This window comes from Dromaius novaehollandiae, chromosome 14, assembly GCF_036370855.1.
Source record: "Dromaius novaehollandiae isolate bDroNov1 chromosome 14, bDroNov1.hap1, whole genome shotgun sequence".
Taxonomy (NCBI): Eukaryota; Metazoa; Chordata; class Aves; order Casuariiformes; family Dromaiidae; genus Dromaius; species Dromaius novaehollandiae.
In genome coordinates, this window is record NC_088111.1 from 13,858,223 (window position 1) to 13,879,029 (window position 20,807).

At 38.6% G+C, this 20,807-nt stretch overlaps 1 protein-coding gene across 3 annotated transcripts in view; it reads left to right on the forward strand.

The window, feature by feature from the left end:
- The window catches only part of GRIN2A (glutamate ionotropic receptor NMDA type subunit 2A), a 196,754-nt gene that overhangs the window by 133,447 nt on the left and 42,500 nt on the right, over positions 1-20,807 (forward strand). For all 3 annotated transcript variants that reach the window (XM_026096401.2, XM_026096399.2, XM_026096400.2), the window contains 6 exons: positions 3,451-3,656; positions 5,528-5,696; positions 5,821-5,974; positions 10,467-10,592; positions 13,901-14,130; positions 20,137-20,297. In XM_026096401.2, coding sequence (XP_025952186.2) covers positions 3,451-3,656; positions 5,528-5,696; positions 5,821-5,974; positions 10,467-10,592; positions 13,901-14,130; positions 20,137-20,297 — 1,046 coding nt within the window. The remainder of the gene's footprint in view (positions 1-3,450; positions 3,657-5,527; positions 5,697-5,820; positions 5,975-10,466; positions 10,593-13,900; positions 14,131-20,136; positions 20,298-20,807) is intronic.

Consider the following 20,807-nt stretch of genomic DNA (forward strand, 5'->3'; position numbering starts at 1 on the left):
CCCGCGTGGGAGGGAGCCGTGGCAGTGCCTGCGGCTCTGCCGGGGGCGGGTGAGGAGCCAGCCAGCTGGTGGGCCAGGGCCGGGGGCAGGCCAGGGCCGGGGGCAGGCCAGGGCCGGGGGCAGGCCAGGGCCGGGGGCAGGCCAGGGCCGGGGGCAGGCCAGCGCGGGCGACCTCACGACGGCTGCCTGCTACCGACCGTCACGTCGGGAAGAAGTAGTCGGTGAGGCCTTCAGACAGCAGGAAGACGCCGCACGTTCAAATGCTCTGGTCCTCGTGGGGAACTTCAACACCCTGACAGCTGGTTGGAGGGACAACACAGCGGGGCACAAGCAGTCCAGGAGGTTTCTGGAGTGCACTGATGGCAGCTTCCTGACACAGGTGATTAAGAAGCTGAGGAGGGAAATGCTCTGCTGGACCTTATACTGACAAACAAGGGAGCCCTGGTTGGGGCCGTGGAGGCCAGGGGCAGCCTTGGCTGCACTGACCAGGAGATGGTGGAGTTCAGTATCCTGAAAAGAGGGAGCAAGGCTCTTCCTTCCATATTTGCATAAAACTAAAGTCTTATCCTTCATTTAAAATAAATGAATATGAAAAAAGTGATGTAACCATTCAAAACTATTGCTGAAAGACAGAAGGAAGTGCAACATCTCCTCTTCCACGGTACAGCTGTTTAGAAATTGAAATAGCAAGTAGAGGTGGAAACTCTTCACGTATGAGTCCAGCATTTGCAACAGAGCAAATACAACATCTGTGCTAACTATTTTTTAATTAGAGCAGTCAAAATCTAGCACAAACATTTCCCAAATAAGAAGAATGACCTGCAGGCATTTTCTAATTAATATCCTTCCTCATTTGCCATCCTTAGCCCACCAGCAAGGTTTTCTCCAGACTATTCTGCCATTTTTTTTCTACCATCCTCCATGACATTGAAATCTTTCTCTTGTACTTTTTTTCTCGTTGTGCTTCCTGACACTGCGGATCACTCCCAGTACTGGTGACAGAGGGGACAGTCAGCAGTGGCCGTGTGCTTTGTGCACCGCCTCAAGCCCAGACGAAGCCACTCTGACACCCTGGGACTGCAGCAGTAGACCTATTTGGACAGAGAAATAGGAAGGCAAGGTCTTAGTTTTTAATTATTTTTTAAATAAGGTAACAATGAGTGAATGTTGAGATACATCCATTGAATGCCACGGATACAAAGTTTGAACCTAACTTTTGAGACTTGTTCACCACAAAACATTTTTCCATAGAGATGCAACTGTTAAAAGAAATTAGCATTTCCTCAAATTCAGCTGCTTAAAAGTATCACCATTTATGTCTTCCTCAGAACAGTGAAATGGCAGTTACTCCAATTAAAATACTGAAAGAGGGTCATGATTCTTTCTTTAACAACAACAACACAGTTGCATTTTTGACAGGATCAGATGAGTTCCCGTTCTTGCGAGCCGCTCGTGTTCCTGTTGTTCCATGTGAACCGATGCAACCGCTGGGGGTGATTTGCAGGGAGAAACGCTTCCCAGTTAGGCAGAGCTGCCGGCCTCTTCCCATCAGCTGGCATCTAGTGATTTGGAAAGGCAGGTGCTGCCGCGGCCGTGCTCCCAAACACGCAAAGGCAATGCCATCCCTGTCGCATTTGTTTTCTTTTGCTGGTTGGGACAGGCAGGTGGTAGGGCACGTGGTTCTGCTTTTCCCCCCTGTTGGCACTGATATTCCACTTGGCACGTTTGCACTCTGTTTGGCGGAAGTACTGATCTGGCTGGAGTTTTCCCCCTTCCCGTGGGCCAACTTCAGGGAAGACTTCGGGTGCAGGCATGAAGGGCGCTCCGTAGGCGAGCGTACTCAGGCCCAGACTCTGCTGCGAACGAGCGTATATACTGTAACTTGACAATCAATCCATTTTTACAATGCATCTCTCTCGTACAGGGTTAAATAGGTTGGTTTCCAGGTGCATGAAATTAGTTTTCTCGCAAAAGCCTCATCTGCCGAGTTTGGTTAAATTTCATACTTGAACTGTCTAAGTGGTATTCAGAAATCCTGTGCCCCGCTCCCACTCATTTAGAGATGAATTCCTAATTCCCTTGAGATACTTTGAATTTCCTAACTTAAATGTATAGAGATTTGGCATGTTTGTATCTTACCTTAAAGCTTAGCAAAACATCTTGTCTTGTAAACATGATGGAAAGCAAACTGCAAAGGTAATGTGCTTATGCGTTTCCCTAGATAGGAATGGATATAAATCGTATTCCTCAGGAGCTGTTGTGATTCATTTTTAAGCCTTTAGAAGACAGAAGGGGCTGACAATTTCTTATGCTTTTTTTGGATCGGAATGTCTCAGATTGTACTGTTAATTTCAACCTGTTTTCCTTGCAAAACAAATATTTTGTCAGTCTCGTGATTATCTTATAATTTGTTTAGCTAAAGTAATCGAAGGATTATTAAAATGCCTTGTATTATAAATTTTTTGGATTGCTAGCTCATTTATATTGTCTGTCATCACTAGTCAGATAAAACATGCAATTAGATTTATAGATGCAAAGTAGTTAAGCACAATATGAAAAAGAAAATGCTAAAGTTTTCAAAATATTTAAATATTTTATGAATCATTTGCCACTTGCTGGTGTTCTGGCAGCTGAAAAAAATGTGGGCTAATTTAGAAGGAAAATTTATAATGGTAAATACATAGAAAAGTTCCATTTAAAGTGGGGTACGCTTTCTTGCATTCCCTCTGAGTGGTGAAAGTACATATTTACTTTAAAGATTGAGATTTTCTTGATTACTCATTGTACATTTAAGATTACTTGGCATTAACTAAGACAGAATAAAATGCATTATTTCTAATGAGAACTAAATCATGCAGAATTGGAATTTGTGTTTACTAAAAATGTAATTTGATCTGGGCCAGGAGTAATGGAACGCCAGGACCAGGTAAAATGCTGGGATCTCTAAAGACAGCTTTTAAAACTGTAATAAATGGAAGAGCTTTGTCTTTCGATGAGAGGAAAAAAATAATGTTGTGATAGCTTGGTCATCAGTCTGATGGGTTTTTGAGGGGTTTCTCCCTCTCCCTCCCACAGAGGCTTGTTTGCTGACTACTGCAAATTTGTCCCGATTACAGATGGAGTATCTGCTTACTGTTCTGGTTCCAATGATATGTAGTCAAATTTCAGTGCATTTATAGCCATGTGTTAGATAGCAATAACTGATGTCATCCAGTCTTTATAAAGTTGTTACCTCTTAAAATAGCATTGTCTTATTTGTCTTCACCGCAGTGCATTTTCTCACTTAATGCAATTACTAAAGAGTTCTAAAGTAGTTTTGATAATGAAAATCTAAGACAACTGTCTGCAGTACAGTTTCTCATAACTGTATCTCAGCAAATTTAATGTTAGATCTCATTGGTCAAAAACAAGCAAGCAGGTATCAGCAGTATGTATGTCTTCACATTTCAGGTGGGAAAATGGGAGAACAACTCACTGAGTCTGAAGTACTCTGTCTGGCCAAGGTATAGCTCTTTTGCAGACAGCGACCCAGACGATAACCATCTGAGCATTGTCACTCTGGAGGAGGCTCCCTTCGTCGTTGTTGAGGATGTGGATCCTTTGATGGAAACTTGCCAAAAAAACACTGTGCCATGTCGTAAATTTGTCAAAATTAAGTAAGTAAATACACAATATTCCTCCTTTTTTGAATGCAAAAAAATATATTCCCTTTATTTCCCTATTTTCTTATTAATTCTTATTTCTTTCATTGTATGATTTTTTTCTCCATCTTGCTTTTTTTCTTTTACTTTGGTATTTTTCTTTCTCTTCCTTTCTCCCTTTCCCACACTATATGCTTTTCTTTGCACATATTTTTCCCTTTAATAAGTTGGAAGGGAATCAATTCAATTTCTGGTTAAATACATGCGCATCACATTGAATTAATGACAAGATAGTAAGTTTATAGTAAATTCAAAATCAGCTAGAGTTAGCCCTTTCCAGTCACATGAAAGAAGACTGCATATTCTAAAATCAGGTTCTGTTTTAATGAGTCCTCTTTGAATTGTTTCCAGGTATATAAAAATGTGCCTGTTTTAATTAAACAGTTTGAGAATGCCTTCAATTGAAAAATATATTTATGCTTAAGTTTGGTACAAAATAAACGACACCAGCACAAAATACCACTGTGACAGACGAACTAGAGAAAAGTTCAGTGGTTTGATCACTCTATAGTTTTGGAGTAATCATTAGAAATCAGTGGAAAATTTCTCACTGTGCATTTATCAGTATCGCTGCACCCATTCTGTGCTTCAGTCTATGTATTTCTGAAATGGATATAGTAATTGCATTTCTTTAATTGAGCAGGTATTAGGGGATTTAATCCATGTAAGTGAAGATTTCCAGAGACTGCTGAATGGTATTGCACATACTTGCTGAAGTCTAGAGAAATGTTTTGATTGACGTAGCTGGACTTCTTGATCAAGTTCTAAACTTTTTTTAAATTTTAATTTCAAATTCCTACAAAGCCTATAAAATATCGCTTTGGCCTCTCAAGACACTTATATGGAAAATTTCCAGAGGTCATGAAATGAATATTTAAGAAAAAAGTAAAGGGAAAGTCCTCATCCTGGATCCACATGGCTGGTCACAGTTTGGGACTTTGGTTTCCCTTATCGGTGCTTTTCTGTGCTTGCAGAGTGGTCTGCGTGCTCAGAGGGAGTGCAGTACTCGGGCCAAAAGTCACCTTTTCAAACTGCGAGAAAAGGTGCAACATCCATTTTCAGTACTGCAGCCCGCTGTGCCTTTCACAGCTTACGTTTTGGAAAGTTCTGTAATTACTAAGTGACATGTAATCTTATGTCTTAAGAGTGAAAGTAATAAATGTTAAATTTAAGCATAAAATCTGTGTTTGAAACAGATTGTTGGATCAGTAAGTGGAGACTGTATGTTTTTATGGCATGTTAATGAAGTGTTTCCATAGGCCAGACACTACGACAGAAAGCATGTCTTACGAGGTCTACCATGTCTTCTGTTCGTCTCTGACCAAACCATTGCAATATTTTGTCTCTGTCACATTATCTGTAGAAGTGAGCTAAAGACACTTAACATTATTTTGCCCTGAAAACTGTCTGAAAAGCTTTATGTAAATCTACATTATTATTTTAATAATAGAAAGGAGCCTTATGCTTGATTTTGTGCAGCAATTGTTTAGATGAGAAATATTTTAGGACTCAATTAAGTTACTGAGTCATTTTAAAAAAATCAAAATATGATTAGTGAGAACTACAAACACAATATAAGGCATCCTTGGGATTATTTCTACATTGATTCAGAAAAACGTGGTCCCTCACAAGTATAGAGTAGTATAGAGAATACCATCCCCACAAAACTAAGAAAAAGTAAGAAACCTATTAAACTAGACTTGGTGTGCAAGTAACTGTCTTCATCTTGGAAAACTAATCGCAGAAAGTTGTGTACAATATGCTGAAAATTGCTGCTGTAGTTCCATTTTTCACAGTTGATATGTTTGTCTCTCGTCTGTTGGCAGCAACTCAACCAATGAAGGAACTAACGTAAAGAAGTGCTGCAAAGGATTCTGCATCGATATCTTGAAGAAGTTGTCTAAAACTGTCAAGTTCACATACGACCTGTATTTGGTGACTAATGGGAAACATGGCAAAAAGGTCAATAATGTGTGGAACGGAATGATTGGTGAAGTAAGTTCTGTTAGGTAGAAAAAGGCTCTTAAGTAAAAACTTAGCAATGTTTGGGTTTAATTCATTTGGAGATGTGGTATTCCCTGATGAGCAATACTGGTGGTGTCTCTTTTTTGTGTGTTAGGTGGTGTATCATCGTGCAGTCATGGCTGTGGGGTCTCTCACTATTAATGAAGAGCGCTCTGAAGTGGTCGACTTTTCAGTGCCGTTCGTTGAGACGGGCATTAGTGTCATGGTGTCACGGAGCAATGGCACAGTTTCACCATCTGCTTTTCTAGGTATGAGTGTCCAGCCCTTTCAGATCGTTTAATTGCATTCTATAGAGTTGGGTAGTTTTCACTGCTCCTTAACCGGGATACTGTGCTGACAAGTCTCTATACAATTTTTGAATTGTATGTTGGAAGTTTATATGGTGTTGACATCCTGTTTAATGGGAGGGAGGGGTCTAGCACATGTTGAAAATGCTGTTGGCTTCAGATGTAGTAATTGGAAAACAAATGATAATGTTTTCGTTATAAAAAAAATTCCTCAAAGACTTCAACTGGAAAAAGTACTTCCTTAAAAACTTTTTTTATATGCTCTAATTTATGTTTGTTTAGCACAACTAACTATTAAATGTTAACCTTTAATCTCTTTTTAACACTTAGGTTCACGAAATAGTAATAAAAAAACCCCATGTAGAACAGTTAAGAAAAGGAAGCTTCATTATAATTAAAATAGATCTGACAGCTAAATTGACAAGAGATGCCTGTGGCTTCCATGCTGCACACTATAATACTACACTGGAGAACATCTGAGCATTTTCTCCATCTTTCCTTTCAGCTGTTGCGATGATGGGATTCAACAGTGGAGAAGTAGCAATGCAATGAAAGGCTGGATAGAAAGAGATGGGATATGAAGAAGTGAAGACTTCTGTCTTCTCTCCTTCACTTGTTTACTACTCCTTTCTATTATCCTTTTCCCCTTTCATTATTTTTCTCTGACTTTATTTTAGTGCTTATTGTTCACTTCCATATTTGGTCGTTAGCCTGAATTTAGCTGAAGCTGAAAAGAGATTGAGCCATCTCAGATGGGTCAGAAGTGTCCACAGCAAATGCTGTTGTGTTCCCCTTTTGTTTATTGGAGCCCAGTGTTTTTAAAGATATTTTGCACAGAAAAGTAGTGCTAGTGACATTAAAATAATTCAAGTGAAATTGAAAAAAAAATTCAGTATTTCCCAGATGTCTCATGAAGCAGTTTAGTATCTTGAAGTCCATTGGGTCAGCAGCGATGCCCTTTTTGTATCACTGATCATATGGTTTCTTTTTAGATTGCTAAGTGTAAGTTCTTCATTTCCACTGAAATCACATATAGTCATCGAGGAGTTGATCATTAGTGTAGTATCAGCTACATTTGGGCAAAAAATTGGATTTTCTTGTAAGAGAATCAGCATTTAACTACAGTGTTTATTTTTCATGCCTGTTTCAAAAAGATGCATCACAAAGCTAAAGCAGTGGCTAATAAATGCAACACGATGAATGATCAAATAACTTCCCAAACCTGCTGATACATAAATAAGTTTTGTTGGTGGTTAATTTTTTTCTGAGTAAAAGACTGATGAAAACTGTAAGAGGATCCTCTTTCTAGGAAAATATTTGGATAGTTGTTATTCATTTCTGAAAGTCATTGACTTGTACAGTTAATTCATTCTTAAAATTGTGGTTGCTGCATGTTGAAATTTTAATTTGGACTATAAGTGCTGCGGCATTTTCTGAAATGTGCTGTAAGTGCAGTTGATTTCTGCTTGCTGTGGACTCCGCTTATCTCTTAAAAACCTGCTTACAGCTACAGTCAAAACAGGCACTGCCCTTGCATTTTTCACAACAACATAGTTATTAGATAAATACATTTAATGTTATTGGTTTAGCTGGACATGCATAGGATTTAAAATGAAAAAATAACTCCTGTCTTATAAAGCTCTATAAAATATCATTATTTTTGAAGAAGTCTGATTTACTGCACCAATAAATCAAGTCTGTGCTCTCAGAACTGTGTTCTGTTTTTTTAGACATAGACAAAACTGTCACTGAACTGGAATTAACTGTGTATTTTGATCAGGTGTGAATGGTAGTAAAATGCTTTGCTATGCAAAATACAATCAGATTGGTAACTGAATTCATTCAAAGACAGTTTTTTTTTTAAGTGAGTGCAGAATAGGAAAACTATGCATCTATATTTATTTTTTAAGTTTTTTTTGGATAAAACTCAAAGTTCGTGGAGTAAGACCTCTTGTTCAGTGCCCAGTATTCTCCATTGCCCATCGTTTGAAATGTAAGCTAGCAACTCATATACTAGTATTTTTCTGCCGTGTTATAACTCTGTACTGAAAATTCATATAAAACCTGGTGTTTGTCTGGGGGAAATTTTCTTTGCAAATTAAATGACAATGCTGAACGTGTGTATTGATCAATACTATGACAGGAAAATCAACTTAGTTATTCAGTTTCTGTACTTGTTCAATTTTACTACTTGCTATTCTAAATAGCTTTTTATTTTGCTTTTGCTTCTTTTAATTCTCTACTTCCTTACCAGACTGCTTAAATTATTAAAGAACGTTCTGCTTACACTGTTGTTTATAGCTCGACTTTTTTGCATTGTCTTGTTTGCCCTTTGCCTTATTTGGATTTTGACAGATTGTTATTGGCATTTCTACGCCGATGCTTTTGATAAAAGACTTTTTGGAGCCTTTTTTTTTCCTATGAGAATGCTATAAAAATTTATATGATAGTGCTGTGTCTAGTCTTCATGGAAATGTGTTCAAATCATCACTATGTTTTCTCATTCCAACTGGTTCATCAAATTTTATTGATTTTTTTTTGTAAAATCTTTTCTCTTATTTCTAGGGTTTTTGTTCTCCTTCATTTAATAACACAGTCAAATCCCTTTAATTTTCATTTTCTATTCTTTATTCTATTTCTTTCTAATTTTCAATTTACCATGATTTCAGGTAATATGTGAGTTAACAGAATATTTGTACTGAATATTTTGTACTGAATGTTTGCACTGAACTGTATTTGGCTGGAGAATGTTCTTTACCTCTGTCTGCTTCTGAACTGCTCTATCCCTATGTTTTAAGGATTTTCTATTATTTGCTTGCTTATCATACTCTTCCAAGCAAGTATTTGTAGTAATTGAAATATCTCTATAGCCTCTCTTAAAAATTATTAAGCCTCTTCTTAACCTTCTGTTAAAAACAGAAATAAAAGTTTGGCTTAAAAATTCCCTGCTTCATCTCTTTAGACATCCAAAATCACAAGTGGGGCTGTTTGGAACTTGGGAGGGTTTTTTTGTTCCAAATTTCTGGAGAAGTTCTAGCAAAGGCAACTGATTTATACACTTGGTCCCAAATTATTATGTTACATGTTCTACTAGTTCTGGGTGATGCATTCATATGAAGTCCGGCAAAGTTCAGATTGGGCTACATTTTTCTCATTTTACTTCAGCTCTCACTCGTAATCATTTCCTGCAATGATGGAAGAATTTTTAGTGGTTTCTGGTCTTAATCTCAGTCCAAAGAATGAAGAAGTTGAAATGGAGGAACCGCTTGGCCTTTCAAAAACAGTCAAAGCATAGGAATGAACTCATGTCATGTCACTCCCAGTGCTTCTTGTTTCTGTTCTAATTTGAAATAGTATGATAAGATACTTTTCTCACACTTTAGAGCACATCTAACATCCATTAGAATTAGCATATAAAATGCCGCCAAATGAGCCAGCCTAACAAAGGGATACTACCTTGCCATACAAACACTTTCTTCCACATCCTTGTGCCGTAACAGCTACAACAGCGTTTCCTAAAGTGACAATTTGTGATTGAACAAAGAAGATATTTAATAACGTGTTCCCTATTTCTGCTATCACGTACTATTACCATATCCAAACCTTTCAATAATTACTGCTTGTTCTGGTATTTGAAACAGCTTTTTAGTTTTCTCTTCCAACCTATTGCTTTTACTTAATCATGTTTTTTCTGTCTTTCAAACTGACATCGAGTTTTCCATAAAAACCTCTTACTGGGGGGCCTTGATTTCAGAAATTTTCTCACAGCTGAGAGTGAGACTTGCAAAAGGAAGAGTTTGTAATTTGTAGAAACAACTAAAACTTCACTGGAGGTAGATGGAAAAGAACACAGAGAAAAATTTTCTGAAACATAAAATTTGCTGTGAATGCAAGCATTTGGCTTTTTTCCTACCACTTTCTGCTGGATAGAAACCTAGAGAGAGAAGTACTTTGCTGATTTACCAAAAGTCTTAAACATATGCTTAATTGCTCTTGCTTTGCCAAAACACAGTCATAATGGCTGGACCATTATGTTGATAAATGCACATACCATAGGATGTATAGAAATGGGATACCTTATGTACTTGTGGACTGAATAAGCAGTGGGTCAAATCAGTATTTGCCACTCAGTGTCAGTTAAAGCTTTGTCAAATAAAGTAGAAAAGCGTGCAGCCGTCATTTTTGGATCACAACTCACATTTAAGATTTTAACTGTACTAAGTTTGTGTATAGTAACAGCAGCTGGTTGTAGGTTTTCTTGCTTTCTTTTGGTAGTTCAGGACAACTGATCTCTTTATATATTGATACTTTGCTATTTTCCTGCGTTTTGGTTGTTAAAAGCTAATTTGCAGCAAGCCGCCGGGCTTGCCTGGCCCGAGACATTAGAATTCCGGTTGTGCTGCGCCTGGTTTAATGAACTGTGTTTCTGTTTCTCTTGTCTGTTTTGCTGCAGAGCCCTTTAGTGCTTCTGTGTGGGTGATGATGTTTGTGATGCTTCTCATTGTATCCGCCATGGCTGTCTTTATATTTGAGTACTTTAGTCCTGTAGGATATAACAGGAACTTAGCACAAGGGAGAGGTAAGCTTTGCATTTTACACAATCCTAAAGCTATAAAAAATCACATATTTTCCATGCCTTGCCCTCCACCTTTTAAAATAAACATGACATAGGAATAAAACTGTATGAGCAGCTATGAAACTGTGTTGCACTTAATTTAAAATGTGTTTTCTTGAGAGCTTCTGTGCTCATGTTTGTATTCTGATCCATTGCAATGAAGAGACAAAAGGGTGATATTACAGAGAGCCACGTTCGAGCAGTATTTGGTTAGTGTACTTGTATCAGCTGTAGGGTGTCAGCTTAAAAAAGGCATTGGAATAAGTTCTGCAGACTCCTGCCTCTTGTGGCTTCACAGGTAGCTGAAAGATGATGATCTAAACTGCTGTGGTTCAGTGGTAATCTGGGAAAAACAGCTGTTAAGTTGTATATAGTTTTACTAGTGTGGTTCAGTGGTAATCTGGGAAAAACAGCTGTTAAGTTGTATATAGTTTTATGTAGTCCCTATAAAAACATATGGTTCTCTTGTGATGAATTCCGCCTGGAAATGGGGGCAGTGGCAGAAGGGCATCACTTCGTACTGTTTAGCATCCGTGACTGTAGAAACTTCCCTTCGTTTCCAAAATATACCAGCACAACAAAATTAATACAGAACTTGCTTTTCTCAGTGACAGCTACAATTATTATCATTTTGACCTGAGAAGGAGGGTTTCATCTATTGTGGTGCCCTCGTCCTTCCCTTATTTTACATTCAGTTCAGTAGGCTGACTGTTTTTAATTTCTAAATCATACTGGCCTCATTTCATATCAAGAGAATCTTCCAGCTTGGTGGAAGCAGTCCTAGAGACTATTACAGGCTAATGGTTTATTCTAGTTCCTATGTTTGGTTTGTTGCCTGAAAAAGGAAATTATTGTAATGATCAGATGATCTAAGGATGTGAATAAGCTGGTAAATTTGTAACCACTGTCCAAAATAAAAGTATTCTGTAGGAATAGACTGTCTTTCTTGAGAAAGGATGTATTTAGTATTACTTCAGAGAATCTGTATGATAGTCACAGGGAAAAAAACAGTCATTTAGGGGCAGTATTTACACTCACTTCGCTCAGTTTCCTGCCATGTCTTTGATATTTTAGTTCCACTTTTTAAAGTCTAGAAGAACCTCAACAGGCTTTAATGTCCATCAGCTACTTACATTTAGGTAGGTTAATTATGTTCAGAGGGGAAAAACCCCCGTGATACTGTTATGGAAAAGTGACGAATCTGCTCACAGCCAAAATTCTTCTGTCTTAAAATAGCATCAAAATAAGATTGGTTTTACTTCTTTTAATGTTGCGAGCCTGTGATTTCCATTGACTGAGTCCTGGCCTGGTGCCTTTGAAAATCAGGAATGTACAATTAAAACACACATCAGTAAGCACATAGAAGAGCTTCTAGTCACTGTTTCCAATAATAAATACTGTTAACTTATGAAAGCAAAGTATTTAGTGAATCATTTTTAGTACTAATCTATGAATAATGACAAACACTATAATTAGGAAGGTGAAATGAGAGGTGCATATGCGTATTGGGGGGTTGGGGGCTAGGCTGTTCTCCTTTCCTGTGCTGCTTCATGTGCTGGAATTGATTACGTAGTGCACTTATACGCTGTCCTAACCTATCTCTAGAAACTTGTCACAAATCCAGTTGCCATTCATTTAAAACATGGGAAGTTTAAAATAAATGGGAGTCTCTATGTAGCTTTCTACTTTCCCTAGGCGTTTTTGGTAGGCTGGAGCTCAGTAGTGGTACTACTACTATCACCAGTGACATAAGCAGAACTTTATACTCTGTTCCCTTGGCATATACTTTTCTTATCATTGCTGCTCAGAAAATGCACATTAGCCATGTATCAGCTCAATCTTAAATGGCCCTGAAAGGTAGTTTCATAAAGCAAGAGCCGGCTCCATTACGCAGCACTGCTGCAAAAGAGAAAGAAGATAATCTAAGCTGTTTTGCTTGATTGCATCGTGAAAATATGGCACTATATCTGTGAATGTTTCTGCTGAAATGAGAACATGCACTGAGTATGCCCACTTTGGGTTTATTTTTTTAGAACATTCCCTTTAGGTCCATTTATTTCTTCCATTATGAGTATTTCTGTTTATTGCTTTGTCTAGTAATAGCAAATCCTCTATTACATTGATATAAGTTCTTGTAAATCACAGGAATAGAGAATGAGTTAAGGAAGGATAATTAAATCAGATTTTTAGGGGGTGTCCCTGGGGTGTAAGGAGAAAGGATGGGGGCAGTATTGCAGGTGTCTGCATCTGAACTTATTGTCTAAATTGCCATTTAATTGAAAAATAGGTACTTATAAAAAGGTCAGATGATTCAGATTCAGGAGAGGCCTATTTCTCTCCGCCGAGTATGCAGGGAGCCTAGATGACTAGCTCTGTGTGATGTCTGCAGTGTAGCTGCCTCTGCTAGGTAAGGATGGTCTTGCCTCTGTTCCCAGAAGGCTGTACAAAGAAGCCTTTTCAGGAGCATAATGTCTTTGCAAATCCACTTGTGCCACTATATGGGAATGAGGGCAGTATGCTGAGTACTTGTTCCTGCTTTTGAATCAATTCGAAGCTGACTGGGAACAGCGATAACAACTATTGAGGAGCTACATGGATTACCTGGGCCAGGTTTTTGCCTGTCCCAGCAGTGCAGCTGAAGCCAGTGCAGCTGAGTCTGTACATGCGAGGTAGCCTTGGTCCAGTTCACTGCACATCTCTCGTCTGTGTGGTTAGCTGCTTTGGGCTGACGCACGGATTGATTTCACTGGGTGGGAAGTTACCTAAATGTGGGCGAAATATTAGTCCATTTTGATCTTAAATATTTTTATCTAAGGATAACAGAGTGTTAAAAAAGCATAATGTTGGAAGACTAGAGATTACAAAAAATAATTTGGATGAGAAAAATATTTCAACTCAATTCTTAAGTGTCAGCTCCACAGTTTTCCATTTTACATGTCAGCTGGAATAGAGGACTGAAAGGGGCAATACTGCGGCACATACCTTACTGCAAGAGAGAGAGCAGAGTTTGTATCCTTTGCAAGCCAGATCTGGTGCATGCTTTCAGTTTTCATTTTAAAACTTTTGAAGATAATTCCCCATAGAAAACTGTTAAAATAATTTAACAAATGTGGAAATGTCATTGCAATAGAGAGTGCCTGTGATAAATCCTGTGTTTCCATTGAGAGTACAGTGAATAAGTATTGAAATATTTTTAACCATGTCTTTGTGAGTACTTTGGTGTTGTTATGTGGGATACCTGCAACTAAAATAACTGCTCTTTGCAATTACAGATCCCCATGGACCATCCTTTACCATTGGGAAGGCAGTGTGGTTACTCTGGGGCTTGGTGTTCAACAATTCCGTGCCTGTGCAAAACCCCAAAGGGACAACTAGTAAAATCATGGTGTCAGTCTGGGCCTTCTTTGCTGTCATTTTCCTGGCTAGTTATACTGCCAACCTGGCTGCGTTTATGATTCAAGAGGAATTTGTTGACCAAGTGACTGGACTGAGTGATAAAAAGGTAGGTCTTCTAGCTCAAAAGAGGTCAGTCTCCATTTTCCCATTCTTCACAATCATAATAAATAGGCTGGTTTTGCATATTGTTCTAGCTTTCTTCTGGTGGAAGTGTGCTTCCTAAATCTTTGTTCTTTCTTGTGAGTTTTAATCAATAGGTTTATAAATCAGAACCCATACAATTAATTTTTATTTCATTTGTGTGACGGCTTTGCTATGGTGGTATTGCACAGAGTAGGTAAAGTCCATTTGCAAAATTATTGTTCTAATGGATGTGCACAAAGCACATAAAGGGCGCTCTGTTTTCAAGTTTGTGCCCAGTTATTTTAAAATGAAACCAAATATTGACATTCAGAAGTAATATTTAAATAGAATATAGCACAAGGGAGAACTTCTCAAGGGCTTTATCTCAAAAGACAGAAAATAAAGGAAGTTGTTATTCAAAAGAAGGCAACAACTCAAATAGCCTTGTGTCTGTTTTTTATTTTAACTCTTTTTTATGACTAGGCTTTGAGCATACTGTTGAATTATCACAGCATGAATTGCAAGCATGGCTAGAGGAAAGATAGATAAAAAGAAAACAAAATGATAGTAGTTTTGTTTTTATGAAGTTATGTTGTTGAAAAAACCTTTGGAAGAGTATGAAGTTTGTTAAAAAATACCCGTATTGTAAAATAATATACTTAGAGCAGATAAAAGGTATTCTTCTCTTGAGGATTAAAAAAAAAAGAAGAAATAAAAGGAACTGAAAAATGCCTTTCTCCTATTTGTGCCAAAGCACAGAACATTTTTCTGGGAAGTCCTGGTTTTGGCAGGACTTGGCTTGTGCCTGACCCAGCCCTGGCTTTCGGTTCTGCTGGTGCAACCCCTCCACCTCTCTGCGCCTGCTGCAGAGCCTGTGGGCTGGGAAAAATTTCAGTGCTTGATCAGTAGCCATTGGCTAATGACTTCCTTATTTTTGTGATTTTTCTGTACTCTAAGCTATTGTGAAAATCAAATTCTCTTAGGTAGAATAAATATAGAAAAAAAACTTGAATCAGAAGGTAGCATCTGCTCTTGTGCAATCTTCTGATCATTTATTTGATCTACTACATTTATTTTTATTCTAAGTTTTTCAGAGTTTTGTCTGAACCATATAGAGATAAATCAGGACATCCTGAAAAACAATAATCTCTTTCAAAATATTCTTGTAGTTGTGTACGGTTTTTTGCCTCCTCTATAATCCTGAGCTTGTGCATTTTTACCATTTCAAATGATTAGGGACAATTGATATATATATGGAATATAATATGATTCATGTTAAATTATTTTTCTCCCCTCTTTGCCATGTTGCTTCAGCACCCTGTTAGTAGTAGAATAGTTCAGGAATTTTCAGTACAGTTTTTTTGTGGAGAACTCTGATCCTTGCTGCAGGCAAAGCACTCATGGGCAGGGGCCTGAGAGAAGACAGAGGTTGGTAGGAATTAAATTAATTTTAAAGAAATAATATCTACAAGTTCAAGAATTTCTTGAGAAGTTCACAATTTTTTTAAACAGGGAAATAACGAGGGACTTAATAAAGTAATCTTGCTGGTTAATTAAAAAATTATAATGGCTGAGTATAATTTCAGTTCATAAACCTGAAGATTACTTTACTATCTATATTAGTTAATTTGGCCTTCACTAGCTAATGCTTGGTTGGTAAATCAGTTCATTACTCTCCGTCCCCCCACTCTTTCCTGCTCTCACAATTGAAAAGCTAAGCTCTTTTGTCAAGGCTGCCATGCAATAAAGTATTCCTAGGTAGAGGTATTGGGGTTTCTCAGTCCAGCTCCACACGTGATAGATTACAGAGGAAAAGAGAAGTCAGGAAAAAACCTTTCTCTGAGCAGTCCTCCCTGACCCTTGGCATTCAAGAACTTCTATTCAGGAAATGTGTAACACTAGCATCACCTCTCTGTTTTGCTGAACATAAAATGATGTGATATTTACCCTTCTTCTTGGCTTTGAGACCTCTTGAGAATTTGCTCATCCTTCATCATGTTGCCAATGAAGTTTTTGAATGCCATGCCATCTATGTGTCACCCAGAAATGCATGGCACAGCACGTACTGGAGTTACTAGGGGTGGGTGTTCATAAACTCGAATGATTCAGAAGACAAGAAAAAAATTATATTTTGACATCCTTGTGTATGTAAAAGATTTTTAAAAGCTTTGTGTTCATAAAAAAAGGTACAGAAAATGAGTCCAAAAGTATCCAGCAAAGCAGGTATTCATAGAAGCTGTTACTTCTGAGACTATATTGTGCCTTTTTCATGGAAAGAAACAGAGATAAGATTACTAAAGGAGAGCAGAAAGCAGTGAACTGAGCTGACTTGCAGAGCCGTCGGCTGCCTGCTTCCTCCACGCAGTCCCATTTGAGAATGGCCCCATGTGCACGAGGGCTAGGGATTACTTCCAAGGTTAATAGGCAGCCTGAATTATGCCTTTTGCAGATTCCTTAGTTTTGCAAGGTTCACAGTATTCTCGTAGCACTATTTTATTTTTATCTGCAATAAGATATGTGGCACATACTCTGTAATTGCTTTCAGATATGTCTGTGTTGTATTCGAGCAGAGTGAGGTCAAAAGGTGGTAGGGATGATGGATTATTTAGGGTGACCCTTTTACCCCAATCCATCTCTCCATTTCAATATTAGACCCTCACGGTGCTTTTTCGGAGTTGTCAGACATAGATATTGATTGCTTTTCACTTACTGATAATTATAATAATAGTCTCAGAATTACTGAGGAGTCATATTTTTCAAAAACCACACAAAATCAGAATGTCAGCGCTTTCCATCTGGTAAAAGAAGAAGGCATAGAGGTCAAACGTGGGTGTATTTCTGTCACCCCAATCCAGCCATAATTTCCATTAGAATTTGTGTTAGTAGAAGAAGAAGATTTGCTATTTTCTACTATTTTAATAATTTTTTCCATGGTTCCTTAAAATACCCTAGAACAATAACTAACAACTGCTCTGAATACCAGCCTTTCTGGGCAAGCATGCAAATCATCACATTAACTCGGTATTTAATGTTTGTGAAAGATCACGTTACTGACTAATGAAATTATCAGTTTTATTAAGGCATATAGGTAAGAGAAACTAAAAGTAATAGGACTGTTTTCTCAGCTGAGACATCTATTATGGGAATCCTGGACCTCTAGGATTGGAGTTTTGTTACTGTGCGCGCCACATATCTAGCAGCAGGCAGAACGGGGGAAACAAGACTGAATTGTTTAGTCTTTTGAATAACAGCAGATCTCTTTGCAATTATGATTCAAACAGGGGGCTTCTGCATTAACTTTAAGGATTTTATTAACAATAAATTTTTTTTTCAACATTTCACAAAGTGTCTAGGAAGAAAATTGCCTCCTAGCAGACACGATATATTTTAATTCCTATCATGGGGCTTCAGGGAAAATGAGTGCATGTGCAGACTTGCTGCTTCTTTCTTCTCTCATGCCTGCCACATAGATCTTTGCTGCAGTCATAGAGTTTATGTGCTTCTCTAAGACATGTCTGTTCTTAGAAGATAAATTTAAAACTACTGATGAGAACTTTATACACCTTGAACATTTATACACACGAATGCGCTATTGCTAAAAAGAAAAAAAAATAAGGTTTTTTTTTTGCATTTACGAATTGTCTATGAGCAGGCAGTAGTAGCAGATAATGATTTCCAAAAATTAATCTCAGTGTGACTGTTAAAATTTGTTGGTTGAATGTGTGGTGCCAAGAAACTTCCATTAATGGATGGTGTTTGGAACTACTTGTCTCTTTGAAATGTGAGTATTTGAAATCCATGTAAGAGTTATTTGCTTGCTTAAACTGCTTGTTATCCCCTGTGGTCTTTGAATAGACAAGTCCATTTTATTAGTCTCTGCTCTCCTGAAGAAATATTTTTGTGTTACATGAATGTTCAGTTCAGAATTGATACCTCGATTCCTTCAGCCGTCCTGTGTGAGGATTCCTCCCCCTGCCCCACCAACTTTCACCCGTATGAATGTACTTGAGAAGTGAGAATATTCAGACAAAAACTCAGTTTATAAATGGCCAAGATACTCCACCGTGATCCTTCTGTTCCTCCAGTTCTCCTGTCACACCCCAGTATTGTGAGTTGAGCTTGCAGAAGGCTCACCTCAGCTGGATTTCCAAAAGATGTCAACCACATGAACAACAGCAGTTTTTACAGGTCTTGAATTTGATGTTGATTTTTTTTTATTATTTTTTTCTACAGTGCAGCCTATAGGAAGATTAGAAACAGACATTAGGAGTTACTGGAAGCCATCTCACTACTTAAGGAATTAATTGTCTGTAAATTTAAATGAAGTTAATAGCAAGCTACATCTACATGAGCAGAATCTCTGGACATATATTTAAGAGCAAGGTTTGCCTCAGTGCTGCACAGGAAACACGGAAAGGAGAGAGCAAAGACAGACTAAAAACCATGACTAGTATGCAGTGTAATTTTAGCGTTTGGGTCAATTAGAATGTGTAAGGTAGTAGCAAAATAATCATTTAAAAAGTAAAGCTGTAAAAAGGGATAATGAGAGAAGGAAGAAGTCTGTTATCTAAAAGAGCAGACAAAAATAAAATTCATTGCTTTATGCTTTGTCAAAATATGTTTAATTAAAATGAAGCGTTTAATTGTAGTTCTGTAACATGAAAACATTGTTGCAGCAGCAATGCCACAGTCAAGGTCTGATGGAATTGAAAATACTCCCACTTTTTGTATAAGCCTATTTGTTTCAAAATTGGCCCTGGATAATGGGAATTCTTAATGCCCCGAGACCAAACTTTAAAAAGAGGAGTATGACATACGTAGCCCAAAGGGAGCCGCAGCTGTGTGAACACTGGCTGTCTCTCGCGGCGCAGGGTGGCTCGCTTGCTGTTCCGGCTTCGGCAGTAGTAACAGACTGCCCTGTACCGTGCAAGTCATGGGTGCCTGCTTTTATTGATGCTCAGCTGAATTTCCTCATTAGCCAATAGCTCCTCTAATTTGCGTGGCCTTTTAGTTTCATTGTTAAAGAATCATTTTAACTTAGTCCTAAAGTGTCACTTGACAGTTAGAGGGAGATTTTGAAAAGGAACACACAAAATTTTGAGGTCTGTTTATGTGAGATTATCAGAATGATTTCCAAGTCCAGAACCTGAAGGTGCCCCGAGCTCTTGCTAATCCTTCGGAGAGAGTCCTGGCTTGTTTGTGCTGATGTGACAGAGATACAGAGGGTAAAATTGTAGAATCACTCTATGTGACCACAAGCAAACGGCTTGCAGTTTTAAACTGTAGAAGTAAACAGGGACCAGGACTGGAGGTGTGAAAGCTGCGGGAGCTCTTTTCATGTCGAGCGATGTAGCTGCCGTGCCACGTGGGAAGATGCAGGGAGACTGTAATCCCCCCTGAAGCTGTCTGCAGTGGGTGACGGGCAGCCCCCACGCTCACTCACCCGTCCTGCCCCGGCACAGGCTTTCCCCAGGGATCCTCCGGAGCCGCTGTTACCCTCCCTGTCCAGTCGCAGTGAAGAGCATCCTTTGGCCTTCTCTGCCTGTGGGGACCCAAAGTGTCTCCGCTCAGACTGGCAGAGGGGTGAAATGAATATCAGAGAAAATGCTGGCGTTTTTACAAGCAGACATGCTGATATTTAACAAGTATTTTTGGTTTTCTGGGCAGATGTTGGCAGATGAGGGACATCTTCCAGTATCTCATGCCGTATTACAGTGCACAGGAGCAAGTTGCGTCAGAGTGGCAAAACTGAGCTGATTTTACTTTGGATGTAGATATTTCTGTATAGTTAAGCCAGTGTGAAGACACAGTTTCTGGTATAGTAGAATTAACCCACAGTGTTTGCCTGGAAGAAATTTGAGGCAACCTACACAACTCATGTTCTTTTCAACCTGAAATTGCCCTGTTAGATTTTCCTTGCTTAAGGGACATCTTCACAGCCCCCCATTTGGAATGCCTGAAACGCTTTGTTTTCCCCTTTTGTCTCTAGTTTCAAAGGCCACATGATTATTCGCCTCCTTTTCGATTTGGAACTGTTCCAAATGGAAGCACGGAGAGGAACATCAGGAACAACTACCCAGATATGCACCTTTACATGACGAAGTATAATCAGAAAGGAGTTGAAGATGCCTTGGTCAGCCTGAAAACTGGGTAAGCTTATTCTGTGGGTCTTAAAGAATGCTCCAGACATCGCAGAAACTGAGAAATGCTGCTCTGTACCTACCATGATACTGAGCAGGCTGATGTCATGCATGGTGTGTGGTACTTGGCTCTTTTTTTCTACTGAGTTGTACAGATATCAGGAAGGAAGATGATCACCTATGATTTGTGTGCGTTTTTTAAACTCTCATGGAGGATTTGATGTCCCAGGTACAGTAGGTTCAAAGGGCAGAATTGGTATTTCTCAAATTAAAAGACCGAAGAGTCAAATGGGCCTGGACAGGGGTGTGGGTCTGACGCAGGACGTGATGATTCGTGTCCTCCCTGCTTGTCTTTGCAGCACTCTCTTACAGGAAGGTATGTCGCAGGGCGCATTTCTGACAAAGCGTGTTTAACAAACCTGGCCAGTGTGCAACTATTTGTAACGGCTTTTCACCCTCCGTCCTTTTGGCATTCTTTTGGGTCCACTCTGAGATTTTCTTCCCTCCTATAATTAGCATG